Source organism: Semicossyphus pulcher, unplaced genomic scaffold (assembly GCF_022749685.1).
Source record: "Semicossyphus pulcher isolate SPU_LCO1_2020_fin unplaced genomic scaffold, fSemPul1.0.p SCAF_10, whole genome shotgun sequence".
NCBI classification, from domain to species: Eukaryota; Metazoa; Chordata; class Actinopteri; order Labriformes; family Labridae; genus Semicossyphus; species Semicossyphus pulcher.
In genome coordinates this window covers 28,911,793-28,935,145 of record NW_027211604.1, presented here as the reverse complement: position 1 = coordinate 28,935,145, position 23,353 = coordinate 28,911,793, and the positions used below count along the sequence as shown (strand labels likewise).

General features: G+C 40.2%; 1 protein-coding gene across 1 annotated transcript in view; it reads left to right on the top strand.

Annotated features, from left to right (window-relative positions):
* The window catches only part of LOC138595092 (junctional adhesion molecule 3B-like), a 49,602-nt gene that overhangs the window by 19,864 nt on the left and 6,385 nt on the right, over positions 1-23,353 (top strand). The window contains exons 2-5 of the mRNA XM_069666415.1: positions 17,466-17,534; positions 17,621-17,734; positions 17,820-17,972; positions 19,945-20,147. Of these exons, the coding sequence (XP_069522516.1) occupies positions 17,466-17,534; positions 17,621-17,734; positions 17,820-17,972; positions 19,945-20,147 (539 nt within the window). The remainder of the gene's footprint in view (positions 1-17,465; positions 17,535-17,620; positions 17,735-17,819; positions 17,973-19,944; positions 20,148-23,353) is intronic.

Genomic DNA, 23,353 nt, shown 5'->3' with positions numbered 1-23,353 from the left:
CAAGCACGGGATTTGACTCTGACTGCAGCCCAAAAATCTGTTGCATGAGCTGAATTAGCCCCCACCCCACTCCTGTTAAATCTCCTCTAAGCTGACGCCATGGAGCTCCCCAATTCATTCGGACATCCAACATGTGTGGCATGTCAGATTGTTCGCATAACAGAGATTCTGCGCCAGGGGAGGCCCGCTCACCCTCTTGGCCTTATGCTTCGATCTGTTTTGACAAGGCGCTCTCACTGTCTCCCTCAAGAGGCTGACCTGGGCCAGAAAAAAATGAGCGGCCAATTATTTCATGATGAAGTATGGTCATGGTGTCCCCCGGGTGTGTGTGAGAGGCAGCGAGAGACACTGCTGCTTACACTTCTTACCTGGGAGGGATCCCAATTAGCAGACTGTAGGGGCTCTGGATGGCGCTGACAGCCACCATAAATAGAGCCAGGAATCTGAATGTTAACCTGTTCTCACTGTGGAGGGAAGAGCTCATGATTGTTGGATATTACCTAATATGGTCCACATTTACATTAAACTGTGGCTGGATTTAGGGCTGAAACATGTCATGTGTCACCACTTTTAAGACCTGTTTTCTTCCTTATACTATACTACTTGAATCAATTCTATGCTCATGTTAGCTGCTGTTTTGCTTTTGTTTTTGGCCTGCGTGCCTGTTTAGGGCGCTGTAATAATTCAGCTGCTGCTTTTAGTTGCCAATAACTCTAGACAAACACTAGTCTTTACACCAGACAGTGGTTTATTGCACGGCTCTAATTGTACATATTTTATCATAAGTTAATATTGAAACACCATAAAGAGAGTGTGCAGAAATGTGGTAAAGCTGTTACATATTCTCTTGGTTTATAATATTTTATTTTAACTGTAAGTATTGGTATTGTTGCACAGGTGACAGACAGTGTTTCAGCAGTGAGTGCAATACTGGAGTTGCACTACATCTCAAATATAACTCTATGAAGTGTCAAGTTTTCCATTAGGATGCCATGACTGTATTTCTGATGAACAGATTTCACGGATAGATGCTTATATTTTTAAACACTGTACCCACATGTCATTAAAGTAGTGGTGGCCAAAGTACAAATTTAGGTGCCCAAATCTAACTTCTAAAAAAAACCAGTCCAGATATGGACCAATGTGTCTTGCTTAAAGAAAGAGAAGGGAATTTCGTTAAATAGCCTTCCTTAACTGGGACAGTTCTATAAACGAAAATACTTTTTTTATTTAATTTGAAAAATACAGTTCTCTGTAAAAAATACAATACATATCAGCTGTGTCCCAATCCAGGGGTGGCAGCCTTCGAAGGCCGTATTTGAAGGCCGATTGCGTCACAGCAGCGAAGGCTCGAAGGCTGTCCCAATTCAAAGGCTCCTTCAGATGCGGCATACAAATGCATCCTCCTTTTCCCTGGCCGCGAAGGGTCCAGCGGGTGCATTCTTCGCGGCCCAACATATCCCGAGATGCATTGCACACCAATTCAAACAAGATGGCAGACTCAATCAAATATCAAGCAATACATACACATGTATAAATAAACGAAAGGGCCTTTGAAACAAATTGTCTTTAAGATAATAGGTTAACTTACTCAGCGTAAGTTATGCTAGCTATTAGCCAGCTAACTACCTGTTGCTTGGAGACAGGAGCGGCATTTGGCGACGCAAGGGAAAGGGCGGGAACAGCTGTTTCAAACTCCTAATTAATCTTCCAAACAGCAGCCGTGACATCAGCTTTCCCGAAGGAATCATTATGTTTGTTGGTGATATTCCATGGGGGGTTAGGGTTACTGTTGGACCCTGGTTTTATATCTACACTTCCACAATGTATGTGGTCCAAGGTTAGTGTGTCTTCAGTCACAATACCCTTCGACCATTGTTCTGCTTAATTAAGCATTCATTCACTCCTACTGCCTGGAACTGTGTCACACAACAAAGGTCTCCATTGGCATGCGTGGCTGCTGGGACCATGTGAGCAGGCTCTGTGACACCAAACAACAGTACTATTTTTATACAGCAACCGGAATCTGATTGTCTCAGGGCCAAGATGGTTCACATGACTTAATGAATGGGTGATATTATCATTGAAGATCATTCAGTTAATGTCGGCTCCTTCTAAATGCCTTATTGTGAAGAATAACTTTGGCAGCATGAGAGGATACATGGCCACAGTACATCCTCTGAAAAAGCTTGTTTTTGCTGTGTGTTGTACAAAAAAGTTTTGGATTGTACTAACCATTTATAACACCGAGGTCACACAAGAACACTTCCAAAAAAAACAATAGAGGCAGAGGTAGATCAGCAACTCCTGTTCTCTTTGAGGAAAAGTTACTGTTTTTGTCTGGTTGCTGTGAAGAGAGAGATGTAGCGGCTGTTTCTTGTTTAAGAAAAGGGAACTTGTGTTAACAAAATGGGACTGATCCTTTCTATAATGTTGGCAGACTTCAAATAATAATGTGAGCCTTTCAGTGACAAAAACAAGCCACTTTTTTGGACATACTTTGATCCAGCGCATTTGTCCTCAGAGAGAAGTGTCCAAAAGTATTAGTGTCATTTGGACCACAAAATATGTGAAATAAGGCTCATTATGAAAAAAAACAGGTTGTTTCCCCTTATGCTCTCAGCACATGTATGTTGTGTATTTGCTGGAAACACTTTTTGAAAATATTATTGAAACGTTATTGATATCTGCAGATTATGGCTTGAAAATGACATATCTGCGTCATCATTACCTTAATTATGCTTAAATGCTCGATGACTCCATAAAAAAACTTGATGTCATGCTACGACATTAACCCCTTCCGTCAAGTGTGGAGAAGGATGCAAGATGTCTGCTGTATGACAGTTTTCAAAGTTTCTGAAACTGACAGCAAGGTCGTGCTCAGCATCGGTCATGCAAGTATGCATGATATCAATAGATGGGGGAAAAAAACATGTGCCTAATATATCAGTATCTCAATCGGCATAAAGGGTTGGAAAATATTGGCAAGAAATCCAATATCGTGCATCCCTAATTGCAAAATACAATGAAAAGCTCAAGGTGTTTGTGTGGCTGTTTTGAGATGACAGAAAAATAATATAGGTTTTTGGGGTCCACCTCTCTGCTCTAAACACCAAAATAATTTCCTGTTGTAATTTTATGAGGAAAAAAGGTCTGTATGGGAAATAGATCATCTTAACATACTTTGGGAGACGAAGAAGTGAGAACTGAGTTTCCAGAGAAAAGTTGAGTTTATTTTTAGTCAGAGGCACATTTCCTAAACATCTATTTAGTGAGTGCTGGATGTGTGAGAGCCTGATGTGAAGTGATGGTTAAACACAGTGACTGGCCTCGTGACAAGTGAAAGGCGCTGCATAAGGTGGGAGAGTAAAAGTTGCTTTTCCTTCTCTGTGGTCCAGTCCTGTGAGCGAGTCGTACTTAGCTGCAGGTCAAAGTGAGAGCAGGCCAGATGCAGACGCTAACACTGACGCATAGTGACAGGTTCCCAGGCATTCAGTGACACCACAGGCTCCTCCCCAGCCCCCCCTCCGTCCTCTCATTGGCCCTGGCCGAGTCTTTGACCCGGCCTGGATCACAGGGCTCACCGGCAGCGTGGCACACGGGCCTCACTGCGCTCACAGATCAGGGCCTGCAGCACCTTCATATGTAAATGCAGAATAAATGAATACACAAGGAGCCCTTGTGGGGAGAGCTGAGCTGTGTTCAACACACCTGGAAAAGATAGCGTGCATTTGAATTAACTCCTGATACCAGGATACTACTTTGAGTCAGACAGAAGGAGTTTATATAGCAGAGAAACATGTGAACAGGGTGACTTTTCAAAATAAAGTACATTTTGTTTGTATCAAGACTACTTTTCATCCACAATATGAGGATATTGTGAATATTGTTGTTCATCTTCAGGGTTTTCATCTCCTCCTGTGTTTGTGAAAGCTGATTGCATTTGGACCGCTTCTGAACGCAGTGTTAATCTGGCCACTTTCATCTGTGAGCATTTTATCTTTTTGGCTGCATGCCAGTTGGCCACAGGTACAGGCTCTGTGACTGGGTTAATCCATCCAACATGCTGGATGCTACACTTTCAATTCCAAGAATAGTTGGAGGTTTGAGGAACACAGCTTGTTTTCTTTTCTTGCCAAGAATAAGAGATGATTGAGACCCCATTCTAATGTCTGTACCATAGATGAGATTCAACCATGAACAGCTAGTTATCTGATTTTAGGACTAAGACTGGAAACAGGGGAGATAGCTGGCACGGCTCTGTCCAAAGTTGGGCTTTAGCAGGCTAAGAATTGTGTCTGTCAAATCTGATTTGGCGGTTCAGTACAAAGTTTTGACTAATGTGCCATTTTTTTCTTCAGTTCAGCGCCACATTTGAACTCCTATATCAGCCTTAACAAGTCTCATGTTGAAGTTTTCAATAAGCATCTCGATTAGTATTTCAATCCATGTAATGCGAGAAGAATTACGGATAAACTAAATTTAACTTTAGCTAAAGTTAAAGTTAGCAGACACTTCGCTCCCAGTTCTGAAGGCTTGCTGAAGAGCTTCGAATAGACACAGATTCTACACATGAAACTGATTTATTGGGTCTTTTACGGGTTTGAAAACCAGATCCCTTTGTTAAGGAGAGGAGGAGGCCTCTGTGGATAATTTGCCTCCTGGTGAAAACCTCATGAAGGATAAACTGTGAATTAACTCTGTCCTAAAAACAAGCTGATTCCCTAAAACAAGCTAGCAGCTCAGCTAGCAGCACCCCAATGACGCTGAGTAGTCGGAGATTCACTGATTTTTACTTGAAACTTTTAATCATTGACTTTTAGGTGGCTGCCGTAGTCCAAAGGGATTTAAGGTTACTAAGTAGCATGTTAAATCTGGTTTGTTTAGCCTTCACAAAAAATATAATGTATAAAAGCAAAAACTTGCATTTGTTGTCAAACTAATGCTTAAATATTTTATAAAAAGTGTGAAATATTCTATTAAATGACAAAAAAAATTCAAACGTGATTAATGTCAACCATTCTCATCAAAAAGCAGAAAAAAGAAAACTAAGAACCATTAGCTCGCTTTGCCAGCCTTTACAGGAAACCTGTGAAACTATGACCTGAACACGTGATGAACCATGAATTTAGCAGACCACTCCGCCCCTGATCAGCATGTGATACATTTATACACAGGTTTAATATAGCTGCGTGTTTTACATACACTTGAAGATGGCTGCTCCGTCAGTGACAAGTTGTTCTTATGTGCTCAAACATGGCAACACTTTCTCAGCAGCTGAAGCAGCATCTGATACATTTAGACGGTCGAGTTTGCCTTTTTTGTCTTAAACGCTCTACGTTTGCATGAAACAACACTTTAACCTTTCGACCTATGCTTTAGCCTTGGATTAAAGTCTGTTGTTGAAAGCTTCAATATGAGATTTAAGAAGAAATTGTTTTGTTAACCAATAGAAGAGGATTTCCCCAGTCGATCACACAAAGAGATTACTCAGACTTAAAACTTAAATGTCTTTATTGTATGTCACGAGCTGTTGTTCTCTGGTTATCTAAGATGTTCATGAGTTTCTACAGAGCTGTCACACCAGGGAGGTTAAAGTGGGTGTGAGTGGGAAGAAGAAAGTTGAAAATACTCCCATGAACAGCTCGACACTGTTGGATGACCACAGCTGTGTTGACCTGGGGTCATTCTGGCTGCCGGCTCGGCCCTAAAACCTCCCCCTCACTGTCACTGTGTCACTAGATTGCTGTTTTCATGGACCTCTGGGGTCTGTTTTTACCACTTTCTCCAACAGCTCCCAAAACAGGTGGGCTCCTGTCTCACTATGGTCACTGGTGGGAAACAGGGAAACAGCACGTGAGACAGAAAACAGAATCAGTTTCTATGGAAATATCAGCAATATTGCTATGGGAACTGGAGCATCCGCGCGCGCTTTGTCTCGGATCGAGCTGTAATCGTCTCTCAGAAAGGAGCTTATGGTAATATGTGATGCTCTTATGAATTAATTTGTCAGGCTTTGTGTCCCAGCTGACATCACAGACTTTTATCGAATGGAAATTAGCGTCTCCTCGGGGTAAAGCTTGTGAGACACGAGAGTGCTCCAGTAATGCGCTGTTCGACTTTTTGTTTGCCTCCAGTCAGCATCCCAGCGTTTCAATGCACAGTTTAGATATCTATAATTAAAGGGCCATTTTCACTAATGATTCATAATCAGATCTTGTTGGTCATAACTTAGCACGACATTTCCCTAAAAGATTGGGGACTTGTAGCTTCTTTTTTAGCACTTTTTCCCACAGTAAATAACCATTATAATGTTTTATATTAAAGATATCTTTGTAAAACTCTTGGCTGTAGTTTTCCTGGGTTGGACATTAATGATGACCACAAGAAGAGTAACTCTGTGGTCACTAGATGTCACATTAAGGTGGTCCTTGTCCCCAACAAGTTTTATTCTCATTCTGCAAGACTTAAGCACAATGTTGCGGCCCCACAAACATCCTGATTCTTTCATAGCATTAGCACATTTGATGCTAAATGCTAAATTCTTGTGCTCCTGCTGCATCAAAATAATTTGAGCAGATGTAGCAGGGGTCGCCAGAATCAACACAAACTGAGAGTTTCTCACAGGAGCTTTAAGCTCTGTATTGGTTGGTATCTTGGTGAGGTGTTTTTAAATGTAAAGTTCATTGTTGCACATTTATATAAATTATTAATAAATATTGATTGCTGGCTTTTTGATCATATGGTGTTCATGTTAGTCTGTGTTGTAACTATAATTTGAACTGTTCAAAATGGCATGTTTCTTTCCTGATGTAGTATTCAGCCTTTACTGTTTTATGTTTTTAACTTCAGATAGCATTAGTAGATGTTTGATACAAGAGACATGCTATCCCTCATCTGGAAGGTTGGTAACTTACAATTCTGTTCTTTCTGATTTGAGGTACGATGAAGCATTTTGGTCACAGCAAGGGTAATTTTGAAGACAGAAGGGTCATCTTGGGCTGAAGCTTATGAACTTATGAAAAAAAAATGTTTACATACATGTGAAACAGTCATTTTTAACTAAATGTGCTGACAAATCATTATTTTTGATGAGAATTTGTTTTTTCGTGTTTTTTGACTTTTTGAAAATGTGGGTAATATGTCAAAATACAGTGGCAGCAAGCCCCTAAATCGTACTTGTTACTTTCCCTAAAGTTTCAGGATAGTCCCTGCCAAATGTCATACCTGTAAGACTATTTATGCAATAGTTGTACCTTCGTATGTGCACTGACATCATGTAGCCAAAAGCATCTTTCAAAATGGGGTTTTAGGCTCCCAAGACCAAACAGTCCTGAGTTGAGAGTGGTCGATATCGTCTTGTGCTGGCCCAACATATAGGCTAACAGAAAATAAAAGTGAAAAAATCGAGCAAAAAACTCCTGGCCTATTACAATCAGACGTGTACTCTTTTGCGGTTACTTCTAATATTCTCATGATAGTGCGATATCTGACCCTGACTCATTTTCATGACAGATTAGAGGAATTGAGCAAATTTGCACGAAATCTCTTTTTTATCTGAAGCTGTTAAAAATGTAAAACAAATGTAATATTTGTTGTTGTGACTCTTTCACAATGCTGGGAGGGAGGGAGAGCATGTATGAGGCAGAGACGGGTTGATGAGGGGTGAAAAAGATAAACTGTGAAGTAAGAGACTGTGAGAAGATACAAAGAATTCTGGTTATGTCTTTATTTATTAAAGTGTCACATTTAAGGTGTCACATTTTACTGTGGTTAGCCTCTTCTAAACTTATAAATTTATATTTGGGCCACCAAAAACCTTCTTTATTATATTTATTACATTCATATTTTTAGTGCTTAGAAATATTAGCATATATCCCTGCTTCTTTATGTTTTTTCTCTTCTAATTTAGTTGTCCTCATTATTGCTTCCTCATGAAGAAATTCTCCAAATCTCATAGCAGAGTTTTGACATTGTTTTATTTTAACTTTTCCTTTCCAACACGTCTGAAATCACCCTCTCCTGGCTTGGCTTACTGTGCTCAGGGCTCAGGGTGAACTTTTCAGCACTGTGACCACAAACTCAGCAGTCATGTGTGCAGAGCCAGAACCTCTAACCCAGTCTGTAGGAGCGCACAAACTGCTTTCAGTAGAGACTCTTTAAATAAAAGGATGCACCAGTGTAAAAAAACAAATGAGATCTGGCAACCCCCTAACAGCATAAATTGTGAAGGGCTTTAATCGCATGAGAGATCTAATAATATACAGTATGATCATTAAATAAGCCAGACACTTTCTGATTTATTTGTGTTAAAGACCAGCTCCAGTCATGTTTTAAGACATATAAAATGCTGTTTTTTTTCTGCAAAATACGCTTTATTACCTTGTAAAAATCCTTCCAAAGCATCTTCTCCTTCTCCCTCATTAAATTCCTGAATCTGCATAGTCCCCGCCCACTATGCACATTACCAACCGCCCCCTCCGTTACAAAAACAAACCACGTTTCTGCCATTGTTGAAACTTAGCTAGCGTGAAATGTAGTAATTAGTAGTAGTAATGTTAACGTTAGCAGTCAGTAGTGAGTTTGCAAAATTACGATGACGGTTACAGCTGGCTCGTACATCGCCTAAGTGGTTGCCATAGGTTACACATAATGATATGCATAGAGTCACCCCGTCCATTAACGAGATTGGCTCCTTAGGTTCGTGACGTCTCAAACCTGCCAATCTGAAAACGTAATGTTCAGCCTGTCCTTGGTACACTGCAGTTTAAAAGCAGACAGGCCCAGCCATGGAGATGATGCTGATGTTGTCCCTGATATGTCTGTAAGCACGTGAAACACACCAGATGGAGATGTTTACAAGGTTAAACACTGGATTTTCACTGGAGAGGGCCTTTAAAATCGTACTTAACTAGTTCCAAATACAGAGAGATTGTAAACTAGTGCTTAAACGTGTGCCAAACACTGGTCTCAGCCTATATGTATGTGTGCAGTTGAAAACCTTTGGGTTTTGGAGTTGAACAAATCAAATAACTGTTAGATTTCACCTTGGACACAGTTATAATTTGTTATTTGGAGTACGTCGCGACAATTTGTCTATAAATCTATTAGGCCTTGTTGTTTAAATGAATTTGCAACCAATCGATTAAGCATTTCAGTCAAAAATGCAAACATTTGCTAGTTATAGACCTTCTGATATGTTAAGTATTTGCTGCTTTTTTTAGTAATCATTGATCGTAAATAAAGCGTACACTGTTGGTCGGATAAGAGGAGCAATTTGAAGACGTCACTTGGGCTCTGAGAAATGTTGAATGTTTTCCACCCTTTTTTGTTATTTTATATCCTGAATGATTATTTAATTAATCGTGACAACAATTGTCCTTTTCTCATACAGTCTATGGTATGGCAGCATGTTTAATTTTCTGTTTTTAAAATGAGATGTTAACAGCTTATGACTTTATGTAAACCACTTGGCTTTGAAAATATTTACAGATTTTTGACATTGATGTAGACGTCTTGTAACTACATACATATTTAGATTGCTAATTTGTTGTTTTCTTGTTGGTTAGCTTTTGATGTGATAATGAACTCTTTGCCTGTCCGGTTTCTTTATTCAGAGTTTGTTTTGAGAGAACAATCAGTACAGGTCGATGTGTTTATGATGATGAAGCATCCCTCTGCATTTACATTCTTCTTTTCTCCACCACAGTAATACATTGTGCTTTTACTCCGCAGCAGCTTTATTGTTGTTTGCCTCCCTGGTTCGCTTGTTTACCTGTGTTGAAATTGGAAACATGGTGCTGAATATGTATCAGGGGTATCTAGGCCATGTTATTCACGTAACACAAGCTGCACGCAGTGAATATATAGCCAAGCATGTACATTCTCATATCCATGAAGCTGGCTCTACACGTGGCTTCAGATGCACATGCTCATATGTGGAAATGACCTTAATGTAGAGCAGAAAACGCGTGACACATACAGTATATATTCTCTCAGGTTGTCATTTTTATAAACTGTTAAAAAATATATAACTCAGAGGACATGGCCTTGGAGGTGTCAGAGGTTGACAAGACCAGCTGGAGAGGGTTTTATTGAGATGGTCGGTCGGACTGCTCAATCTGCTATTGAACAGACAGGACCCTTCTTCAGGAATCAAATGAATCCTGTAATTCAGAATTAATAAAATACAGAATAAAATTAGGCTGGACAATATGGCAAAAAATATAATCATGCTAATGTTTTCTATATTGATCATTATCGATATAATCACCATACATAGGTTAATAATGTTGCCAGTTTGTGGAGTATATATGATATTGTTTATTCAAAGTCATACCATTTTAAGGCTGTATTTTCTTTTCTTTAACAAAGATCATTTAATCCGGTAAAACACTAAATACAGCAGTTTCACAACCACATTCAGTGTCTCTACGACGCTCTAAAAAAGACTGGGTTGAAAGTCAGACAGGACGTCCAGTGAGGGGCTGCTAGCAGAGCTGCAACTAATGTCTATAAAACTGACATAATGATAGTATTTATTGCCAACAAATATCAGGAGTGTCCTTGTTGCTTTCATGTCACTGTATCATTTTTTTCTCCTTTAGAGAGGACATGCACTTCTTTCCACAGCTCACGCTTCACGTGCAAGCAAAAAATCATCATCATTATTAATGTTTATTTTACGTGGATCCCCCTCTCCACATCACCAGCCATAGAATTAAATAAATAAATAAATTATTCCCATCTTGGTTGGTGCTCACATCAACATCTCTTGACTGAGATGCTACATGCATCTGAAGCAGCATTCAGATACGTGACGGGTTTCCAAACAGACACTGGTTGATTGTAAGTGAAATTGGGTGTGTGTACTTTGATGTCTGAGCCTCCAAAGGGGGCGTGGGAATATTCTCCACAGGCACGAGGCGGAGATTTTCCACAGGGAATATCACTCGGCTGCTTAATTGAACCTTTCTATTTATGATAGCGGCCTCACCTCTCTGGATTCACCGAGCAGCGGTGGAAACAGGAAACAAGCCCTGTTTTCCCAGGGGGGATAACAGAAAAGAGGAGGGATTCATTACACAGTGCAGCATCAGGAAATACCCAGCTCCTCTGTGCCTATTGTATTATTCAGTGATGAAAAACCTGAGGGGTTTATGAGGGCATTACACTAAGATTACAGAGAAAACTCTGCGCCCACCACGGGGGCGGGAAGGAAGATTAAAAAAAAAAACTTTAATGCAGATTGCCAGATCTCACACAGCTGTGTCCAACCAAGAAGCAAATAATACAGAAGAGACACAGAGATGAAACTCACGGCATATGTAGGTCACTGAGCACCTGCACGGTCTAAAAGCTAATAATCTGCATCACACAGTTCAAACACACACACACGGTCATGTGCTGGGATGGGGGCTGTGTCCCATTTTTACACCAAAATTAAATAATATGTAGTTATAATGTGTACGAGGGTGTACACGGAGAGGAGACTGGATGAGTGTGATGAGGGTGGGATGTGTCAGTCAGACTGCAGGAGAGATGGAAAACACCTCTCTGATAACACACAGTCAGCATTTCACCTGACCGGACAGTCCAGCTGTTTCTCGCTGTGATGCAGAATTTTCTGAAATGAGACCCAGAGAGAAGCAGTTTGTTTGATTTATGGCTCAAATATTCAGGAGGGGAGTCATTAGGCCTGCATGACAATATTGTGATAATGATAAGAAGTGCAATAAATTAACAAATATTCAAAGAGTGCATATCAGATACAACTTGTAGTTTCTATGTCTACCTGCTGTTCTTGGCACCAGTTAATCTGAGGTTAGCTGATAGCTGCGTGTTCTTCATCTGATCGCATCAACATGGTGTGAAAGCATGACCAGTACACCCAGGGCTCTCAGTGAGTGAGAATGTGTGGTTTGTTTACATAAAATAATGTTTCTTTATTATTACTCTGGCAATGTTTATTCCAAAGGTTCATATTGCGATAACGATGAATCTATCATTTGTTGTGTGACTTTAATTCAAAGTATATAAAGTCATTCTGTTACATCACTCTATTTGTCTTGTAGCTGCCATGCAGTCAGAAAATATCAATGAGGGCTGTCAAAGTTAACACCACTAATTATTTTAACGCAATTAACGCACACCATTCTATTATTATGACCCTCCGCCTGCCTCGTAGTTTGAGAAATGAGGAAGCGATGCAGCCGCAATGTTGCGGATAGCAAGCAGAAACAAACTTCTGTGAGCAGAAATAGAAAAAGAAAAGGGTCTTTTAAATGACAAACTCAGCCTCAAAGCCCTGCTAGATGCTTCTCTGGACAAGACAAAAGTTTTTACTGTCGATGAACTGAGTTACCACCGGCAGTGTGACAACCCAGTGTGATTGACAGCCCTAATATCAATACATTTAAGTATCCCAATTTTATGTTTTATGATACTTTATTTAAGAATACACTCTATTGATTTTTATTTTAGATTTAACATGCAAAGATTAATTATTTTTCCTTTGCTCTGACTGCATAAAGAATGTGATGAATGTTACAGGGACGGTTAGAAATACAGATGCAGAACTCACCTTTTTAATTGCATTAAAAAAGTAAAAAGCGGGGCGTCTTTTTAGCTCAGCAGTCAAATCACGTGTCCCATACAGAGGCTGCAGTCCTCGATGCAGCAGCCCTGGGTTTGACTCTCACCCTCGGCTCTTTGCCGCGCGTCATCCCCCACTCTCACTTCCCCTGTTTCTGACACTATCCACTGTCCTCTGTCTCAATAAAGGCATAAAAGGCCAAAGAAATAGATTGAAAAGAGTAAAAAGCTTTTACTCAGATGTTGTGTTCTTTATAATATAACAGATTTCCTGAAATAAGATTTAAAAAATGCATTGTGGAATATATCACAAAGTATTTTGACCCCTGTGTTGTGATACTTATAAAACACAGGCCAAGCAGCTACTTGAAGCAGTTGTCACATATTTTTAAAAGTTACCGTAAAATTTCGGTGTATAAGACACACTTTTAATAAATTTTTTTCCCATCTAAAAAGTAGGCTGTGTCCTACATACCGGTGCAACTAATATACCAGTATAAAATGCAGAGAGAGGTATGTTATTGTGTTATAGTATTTTACCCAGAAGGCACTATCATCTAGCTGAAGTTGTTGGTTGTTAAGCGGTGACGTCACATCTCCGCATTACACAGTTTCCGGGTCCAAGCTGCTACAATGTCTCCTATTTACAATATGCCGCAGTGCTATTTTTCTCGCTGTTTTAAGCAAGGAAAACTAACTTGATTGTTGCAAACGCTTCGTCACGGACATGCACCGTCATGATAGCCATTGCAGCCGCCACCCTCAAAACAATCAACTCTACCGTAGGCTGCCAGCTGGAGCTAGCAGGATTGTAAACTCGACATGGTAAAACAGATGGTAGGCTGTACTTTCTTTAGAATGTGTTTTAAATGAAAATAAATTGAAATAGTGTTGAAATAACTTGTATACAAGTTTTTATTAATACATAGCTATGGAAAACACTTTACCCTCTGGGATACCCCCAAAAAACAGATATATATATATATATTCCGGATTTTAGGGTAAAAAAAACAAAACAGCAGTCATAACATGTTGCATTGTTTGCAGTATCGAAATACATTGCCATATATTGAACTGTTACCTGTGTATTGTGATATGAATGGTATCACCAGTTTCTTACAGACCCCTTGTACGTCTGTTGGAAGCAGAAATTAATATTTTTCTAAGACTGAACTGAGTGAAAAACAACAGGTAAAAAAAAATGTAAATCATTTCTATAAGTAGCACTAAAAAAAGCAGTCCAAAACCCAAAGATCATAATTGTTTGAATGTAGAATACTGTAGCAAAGAGAAAATATTTATAAGTGATACTTTAACTATATAAAATGTACTCAAACAAATATTGGAGTATGAAAATGGTCGTGGGTGAATATCCTGCTGCTTGACGTTTTGTTCAGCTCTACAGTTTAGTTTAAGCTCCGTGTTAGTTCACTACTGGATGCTTTTTGATGTAATACTCTGTGTCATCTAAAATGCTGTTTTCACTCCCCCTCCTGTAAACTTTAAATTGGAGTGAAACTTTGTTCTTAGAAACTGACCTTTTCAAAACGCTCGGTTCATCTTAGAGACAGAGCGTCTCTGAAGCTGTTTGAAAACAGACGTCTCTCCTGAAACGTAGGAGAGGAGGGCAGGTGGAAAAATGTGTTTAAAGTGTCTGTTGTTTCATCCTGCAGCATCATTTAACGTCTGGACTTTTATGCCTGCATTGAAATTGTCTCTTTTTTCCTCCGCTACACAAAACACATTTGTATTTCAGTTATAACTAGTTAAACTTCCTGTTTTCTACCTTAAGTCTGAAAATAAATGAATTCAGGGCCCGCCTGTGAGCCGGAGGGCTTCTTGTGTTTTCCTGGACAGCTGTTTCATGGCAGACCTCTCAAGCTTTTTATCTCTACGTCAAGCTCACTTAGGCACCTAATCTGCACTAATACTCTGAGATTTAAGGAGGAGCAGAGGGGCAGGGGGTGCTCTCTATTAGCTTTACGACCACAGTTTAAACTGCTTTTAATGAAAAGTGCTGCTGCTAAATTAATCACCAGGAATAATTTATTGTCACCTCTGGATTCAGTTTCAACGCGGCACATTCTGATATTTTGGACTCTCTGCATACTTGGCCTAGTTAGATTTGGTGTTAGGTTACACAGTTACTGCAGTAAATGTGAAACTTAAACCCGGAAGTAAGCAATGGCATGTCTCACTTTCACAGGCTTTTGTCGGAAACAGTAAAAATAGCATTTTTCTATTGAAGAGCAGCTATCTTTGGTGATAAATCTGCCTCAGTGTTAAGAAAAGATTAACTTTTCATCAGAGGATGCTTTACGTTTGTACAAGAGCGTAGCTCAAATACAAGGAGGCCTCAGAAACACTGCGAGTCAAAAAGCATCTCTGTGCACACAGCTTCTAACTCTGCCACCGCTGCGTGTGTTTGTCTGCATGTAGAGCTGCACAGAGGAAGCTAAAAAGACGACAGGCTGCGACTGGAGTGGTTTGATTATCAGGTTTTTGAAAGAAGTGCAGATTCTCATCCTCCTCTTCTTTGTGAAAGTTTCACTACTTTTTTAGGTTGTGTAGAACTTTGTTATTTAGCGCTGTAGAGCTAAACTTATTCCTCTTGGGACCAAACTTTGTAGAATAATAAATTAATGCAAAGTTTCATTGTTACCCCAGATGTTGTGTTGTTGAGCTAGATTTCCCCACAAGTAGCTTCCACTGATTCAACAATAATATTGAATCCTTTAGGGAAACTGGGACGAAACTGGGAGGTCAGAGCAGAGCGGCACCCTCGAGCTGGATTCAGAGATTTTCTTTCTGCGCTCTTAAGCAGGGAGGATGTGTGTGTAGTTTTCTTCTTGTTCACACCCAAAAAAACATTGTGGAAAAAAGTCAGCCACATAAAAACACCCGTGAAATGATTTTAAATGTTTATACCTGTTGTATCTGATACAATGGAGGAATATTAAAAAAGTCCTTGAGCTTCTTGAAACTTGAAGATAGATCTGTTTTTATTATTACTATATGTTAGCTGTGACCTACTTCTGACCTTGTGTGTTCAGCAGCAGCTAAAAACAAGCTGTCGTCTTGTCTTTTCGTGGTCCCCACAGAGCGCAGGGGCTAATCAGCTTAGCCTGTCTGCCTGAGCAGGTGACCCCACACACGGCTGTGTCCAGTGGACAGTTGGTGGAGGTCAGCTTATCCCTGTTTGAGAGGTCCTTGACCATTTTCAACACTAATTAGTGTCAGACTACACCTACACACTGTAATGTAATCACCAGCTCGTGTCCATGTGAGGTCCATCTCTGAGCTCAATTTGTGCTCAACTTTTTGCTTCTCACTCTGTTTTATTTTATGTCCATATTGTTTAGCAGCAAAACACCAGACAAACTGATTTGACTCTGATCGTCATTACACTCCCGTTTGTGGTTCATCTTAGTTGCTGTTTGCATGTTTTGATTTTCCAGCTCTAATTGATGTTTGGTTGTTGTTTTTGTGTTTGTTTTTATCAATTTGTAATTATCCTGTCTTTTTAGTGCTGTTTTTTTCTCGTTGTGGTTATTTTTTGTCTCTTTGTGGCTGTTTTTGTCTCTTTGTGGCTGTTTATTAACTCTTGGTGGTTGTTTTTTGTCTCTTTGTGGTTGTTTATTAACTCTTGGTGGTTGTTTTTTGTCTCTTTGTGGTTGTTTATTAACTCTTGGTGGTTGTTTTTTATCTCTTTGTGGTTGTTTTTCTGTCTTTTTGTGGCTGTTCATTTTGTCTGTGTGGTTTCATCTCTTTGTCCCTGTTTTTTGTGTCTTTTTGTGGTCATTTTATGTCTAATTATGGCAGTGTTTTGTCTTGTCTGTCACATTTGGTCTGTTTTTACTTTATACAGAGTTTGTAGGGGCCCATTAGCTTATGGGCCATCACGTTAGGACTTTGTCCTGGCACTATTCAAACATTTAATACATACTCTCAAAGCTAACGCTCCAAAGCTGGACAGCTACTGAAAATATGTGTTGGACTTCATTGTCGAGGTCACCTTGATGATAAAAAATCCTGTTCAATAGATCACTGAGATGTATTGTGACTCGAGTGGCCTGTGTGCTGGATGTATTAAATGTAATAGTAGCCTCTTTCTGATGTGATGATCAATAAAAAATATCAGGACATATAAATCATCCTATAATATATGTTTACTCTGTAGTTTGCAGCAGGAGAGGTTGAAAAAATTAGATTATAAAACGTTCATTAGCCTGTTTCTAAGATCCAGAGCATCATGCTCAGTCTGTGGAAGTGTTCATGAGCGAGTTCCTCGGTTAACATTCATGTGGAAGTGACTTTGTGTGGATCAGTTTGTGGACCAAAGGCTGTCAGTATGACTCAGCGTGCCCCCTCCCAAGGCCCTCGCCCCTCCGCCACATACCAACACAGATCTTTCCAGGGTGCTTTTGCCCCATTAGTCCCACATGGGCAGCAGCATGAGACGCAGAAAGAGAGGGAGGAGGGGTCTTCGTCAGGCGGTTGAACTACTGGCATGGTGAGCCTGCCCTGAAAAGGACACATGCCTCCCTGCGCAATTATCCTCTATGCACAGAAACAGCACCCCCACCCTTACGAAGACACACAATGGTTTGACCAACACCACTAAAAATGGACGACAGCCTGGCGCAGAACATGGCTACAGAGCAGCAGGGTGTAAAAATCACTGAAATTAATTGTGATTGTGCGATTTAAGACGAGTGAACGTGCAACAAACATCCCAGAGGAGGGTGTTAAAACGAGCGCAGAACATCAGCTGGTGTTGTGCATGTAGCATGAGATCATCAGCGTATCATGAGAGTTCATGCTCCACAGAAACTCATGTTGCATCGCCTCTTCTCTCTCTTGTTTTTCAGGCTACGTCAGCGTGTTAGCGGTGGTCCTGAGAACGAGTAACGTCTCACCGTGGACAGACGAGTTCGACAGTAAGACATAATGAAAATTCCCTGCAGAAAATGATAAAACATTTTTTGAAACAGTGAAATCACTCCTCTCTTTCTTTGTCCTGCAGAAATCGAGTTGTCATGTTTGATTGAGTCCATCTCGACGTCTAATCCCAGGATTGAATGGAAGAAGATAACGAATGACGGACCCAGTTATGTGTACTATGACAAGAAGATTTCAGGTAACAAATCATATTTCACTCTCTAATATCTACACTTTATACATTTATAACCAACATGAACCTGAACCTGTTTGTCCTCTGACAGGAGCCCTGGAGAATAGAGCGGTGATCCGAGAACCGGCCACGTTACTGATAACCAACGCCACAAGATCAGACACAGCCAAATATCGCTGTGAGGTCACGGCCGCTCAAGACCAGAAGTCATTTGATGAGATTGTGATTGACCTTGTTGTTAGAGGTAATCGGACTGACCTTAATCTTAATTAGTCTGTGTGTTTAAGGACTATGATGCATGAAGAGACACAGATAGGAGACAGTTATATGAAAATGAGATGAAGTAGGGCGGGGTGATCTTGATACAGGATAGAGTCCATTGTTGATGAACATTTGATCTTTTTCACACTATATTGATAAACGCATCAACAGCCAGTCAGTCAGCAGTTTTGAGCTCACATGCTCGACATTAAAGTGATAATATCGATTATTTTAATTCAAATAAAAGTCACTATCTGTCGCTGAATGAGGTAACACAATGGTGATTGAGCCTATGGCCCACTGATGAAAGCCTTTGCATTTGCAGTATTACAGACTGGGTGTCTGTGGCGACTTTCGCAGAAAAAATCACACAAGCAGCGCCCAGTTAGTGACATGTTTTCCAGTAAACAGTAATCTACTATGGCTGAACAAACAGAGAAAAGATGGATGACTACAGATACAACTTCAACAATAAGTGAAAATCCAAAGAAAAAGAAACAAACTCGACGCTCAGATGAAACAAACAGTCTAAAAAGGAAAGCGACTGTCAGCCAGGAAAATCAAGAGTTACAACCGGAGCCAACCGTGGACGTCACACATGCAGCACTGTCTGGATATCTGGGAAGTGTGCTCCCACAATTACCGTTTATCGCCATAGGTGCCACCAGAGAGAACAAAACTGAGATCTTCGAAGATTTCGAAAGATTTCCACCCAACTACTCTCTGTGAAAGTGACGTCTCTGTCACTTCATAGATTTGATGTAATTTAACTAGATGAAGGATTTTAGACAGCGAACATCTGGAGGTTAATCAAGAAACAAAGTAAGCAGCAGCTCGGCTCCCGGCCTCTGAAACCCACCAAAGAGCACCAAAGAAACACTGATTTTTAACTTGAATCTACTTTATTCAGTGTTAACTGGGTCCATCTGTTATGTTAAGGAGGAGACATCTAGAGATAATTTGGCCCCCGAAACAAACCTCATGATTGATGAGCACTGAAGGAATTCTGACCTAAAAACTGAGCTAACATCAGTAGCAGCAGCTTCTTTGCTTAAGAACGAACGTCATAGAAACACAGATTTTTAATGTAAAACTTTTTGAATATGTTACTGTTTTTTATCTCTTAGGCTCTTAGTTTTGGAGAGGAAGGACCTCTGTGCATATTTTGGCTCCTGTTAAAAACCTTGTAAACTGAAAACGGACAGAAACATAACCTAAAAACTGAGCTGAAGTAGTGAGCTGTCATCCTTTTTCCCGCCCAACAAGAGAGCTGGAACAGATTTTTGACTGGAAACTTTATTGTGGCTGTTCATATTACAATTTACTAACAACTTCAATGGACAACTTTAAGGCATGTGAATAAACTATATTGTATGTGTATGAACTCTCAGTTTCTTCAGGCTTCCTTCCTTATCTGAATACACTTTAAACTGGTAACATTAGCAAATAAATAAATACAATAATTATCCAGAAAACATTAATATCTCTATAAAATGTCCTGATCATATTTATCGCCTGTTATTGTGCCCTTAAAGAGAGACCTTGCTCAGAGATTCACACTCATGATGCTGAAAGATGAAACCGTGTTGTAGGTCGCACCAACCCTTTGGCATACATACGAGGATGTGTTATGACCAGACCTGCCCAGCTGCAAAGGCGTGTTCTGGGCTATAAGAGGAAACCTCTGAAACTGCATCTCCACTGCATCGCAGGCTAAAGAAAGCAAGCGCCGCGTGTTTTGGTGGCGCTTTTTGGCACGGGACAAAAACCATGTACCCGTCCTTAACAGAGCAGTGAACCAGGGTGACATTGTTTTATTTTAAAGCATCAAAATGGATGATAGACGCAGCAGCATCGTGAAAGAATGTTTCTTTATCTCTGTGATGCTTAGAGAACATAACAACTCATCGGAGGTGTGAGACACGTATCTGATCATCTGCTCTGTGTCCTCACAGTAAAGCCAGTGGTGCCAAAATGCAGCGTCCCAAAGTCGGTGCCTTTTGGGAAGTCTGCAGAGCTCAGCTGTGTGGAGGACGAGGGCTTCCCCAAGTCTCAGTACCAGTGGTTCAAGAACCGGGAGGAGATCCCTGACGACCCAAAGACCAGCCTCAAGTTCTTCAACTCCTCGTACACGCTCAACGCAGAAACAGGAACACTGGTAAGTGTGTGTGTGCATGTGTTTGGACAAGGACACGCAAGAGCGACAAGGGCGGGGCAGCAGGGGACGGTGGCCTGACGCCCAGGGGTGGGGGCGGATATTTTGGGGAGACAGTTGATGGTGCGAGAGGGCTCGAGCCACGAGGGGAATCTGCTGTCCTCGTTTTCACATTCCTCAATTCCTCGCCTGCTTCCCAGCACGCCTCGATCCAACACTCTCCTGTTAACCTTCATGTCGCCTCTGAGACGTGACGCACCAGAGAGTACTTCAGTGTTTGTCTTTATGTGAAAAAACAAGGAAATGTTTACGGTCATAGCTGCAAAGTATTGAGCTTTTTCCACTGTGCTTATCTCCTTTGGACGGTTATTTTTAGAGCGTTTACAGAAACACTCATCACTCCCCGCTGCCACTCCCATGTGAGGAAATGATGCCCACCAACGACGCAGAGGGTGGAATGTGTAAAACGTATTTTTAGTTTGCATTAGATTAGATAAAGTTATTTACCAGGAAAAGTTTCAGCTCCATCAATTCATCAAGTTTTATTTGGAAACTTGAAGAAACACTGAGAAAGTGTTTTTTTATTGTGATAAGATCGACACATTCTTGTTCTTCATCTCTGCAAACTGCATCGTTTCTGCAGTATTACAATTTTTATCAATATATTTTTTGTGATTTAATATAAAAGACATTAAAAAAAAACACATTTCCAAGTATATGATAAAAGAAAACAAAAAGGAAACACAACAAAGATAAAAAACAAAATAACAGCAATCATTAATCTAAAGAGTTTTAAACTTTAAGTTAAAATAAATGTTCTCTAAACATCAATCATCCTGTTGTCTTCTTAGCATTTATATAGATATGTATTTATTATAGGGTTTAAAGTAAGAGGGACAGTTCCCATTAATATACATTTCTGTAAATGTGCCAGTATAGCAATATTGTCTGATTTCTAAAAGTCAAAAAGTTTCTGTACACAAAGTGAACATAAAAACACATGTAATAAATTAAAACAAGATCACTGCACAAAAAGTAAAACAAAGCAAACGACGGGTAATTTGAATAAAGAACGTATGATCGCACACTTTATTGTCTTTTAACTCTGATTTAAAGTAATTAAAAGAACATTGTGTCTGAGTCTGTGATAATTGCTGGTGAGGTGTCTCATGTGTGAGCTGAGTGTGCGGAGGCAGACCTCCTCACAGGTATTATACAATCCCCTCATGTCTGAGACATAATGTTTCCATCATCAGTTGCTTTCAGTTTATTAAAGCTCTGACACGGAGTGAGGAGATTAGTCATGAAGAATCTCAGACAAGAGACAAGTGTTAATTTGACAGATTGAGCAGCTCAGAAATTTCCTTAAGAAATTATGGTGACGGGCGTTTGGCTTCCTGTCAACTGTCTGAACACGTTTATAATCTAATTATGTCCCAAACCCAAAACATATTGTATTGTTGGATTTATATTCTAATTCAAAATTAATATTCATTGATGTGTCTTATTTTTCACAATCATTGTCCTCCAACAAAAACAGTTTACTTCTTTCCATGAATAATTAAACAACATCAATGACTCTGTGTTTTTCTCCTGCAGTCCATGTAAAGGATGGAAACACTGCGCTAAAAGACTAACATGACTTTATCATTGCATTGAAATAAGGTTTTGCTGCCTCAGTCGTCAGACGATCTGTGATACGTAGAAAATGTTGAACATTTTTTGACAAACTGTTCTGTAACATAACAGTGAGTGTAGAGAGTTAGAGTGCACACAGCTGCAGACGGCTCACAGTTATATGTAAAAGTCTACTGTAATACGGCACCACAAGCTCGTCTGGTATGTTGATTTAAAGACTGACAGTTCAACGACAGGGGTGTGGAGTTCAACTCTTTATTAGGGCTGCACGATTGTGCAAAATGATAATCTGTTATTTTAAACAATATTAAGATCCTGATTATTAATCATTATTATTTATTCATTTTAAAGACAACATTTTTTATGTACTTTCACATTAAAATCAGCAGAGCAACACTTTCAGTTCCATTTTGTGCTACATTCAGGCTCATTTACAAATTTGGCATCAAGCTAACATTTAAAATCCGGTTCTTCACCGCCAGGTCTATTTTTGACCAAGGCCGCGTCAAGCTTAACAAAGCAGATCGTTCCAAACAGGAAGTCACACACGAAAGCAGCATACAGCATCCAGTCATTTCAAAATAAAACACCATGTTCAGACCGGTACAGACTCCCGTTTTTTCTGTTTATTTTGAGATCAACACACTGAAATCTCGAAAAAGGAACACTTTTAATTAAGTAGTGTACTCCTCCATTGTAGAGGCACAAAAATCACAGAATGATTTCCAAATGAGCAGATAATCAACATCGGATGTGCAAACTGTAGTTTGTGTGTTGCTCAATTCTCGCGCGATAATGTCGTTCTCCCGCGATCTTGTGATCTCGCGAATCCAGACCAGACACGCTTCCTGTGGGCGAGGGCGAGGGTCGTTGACGGCCCAGAAACGCGGCACTGTGGCTGACGGATCCTGTGGGAACGAGGGGTTATTCCTCTTGGCCTTCATACACTCATCATGCTGCACTTTGTGCTGTTTTTTCAGCTGGTTCAACAAGTTAGTTGTGTTGCTTTGCGGCGCAGACACCTCCAAACAACTGATGACGAGCCGTTTCAGGGGACCGGTGTTTGGGTTTAACGAGTGACATGCTCTGTTCTTATTTTAGCGTGACAACAAGCAGCGATCATACCACAACTCAGCGTTAGAACCCTACATGACACGTTTGCACAAACATTGTTTGTTAACATGGTCACTCATTGAACTGAAACACCAGTCTCTGTTGTTTACTCTTCCACTCTCATGACATGACACGCCAGCTCTCCCAAAAGTGAAGCCCAAACCTCTCCATCGGCCCCTGGGGGAGTGGCTGTTAGTGTAGGGAGCAGTTGATTTGATATGCAGAAAAATTGTGATCAGGATTAATATTCAATTAATTGTACATCCCTACTCTTTGTGTGTGTCCCCTCCATCATTTTATCCCACAGGATTGAATCTAATATAAGAACACCTCTGACCACTGAGCTGGTTCTTTCTGTTCTCTCTTTTATCAGAGACAGACAGCAGTCAGTAAAATTCAGTCTCATTTTCATGTTTAACTTCCCCTGACATGGTAATGACATTTTGTCTGTTATCAAA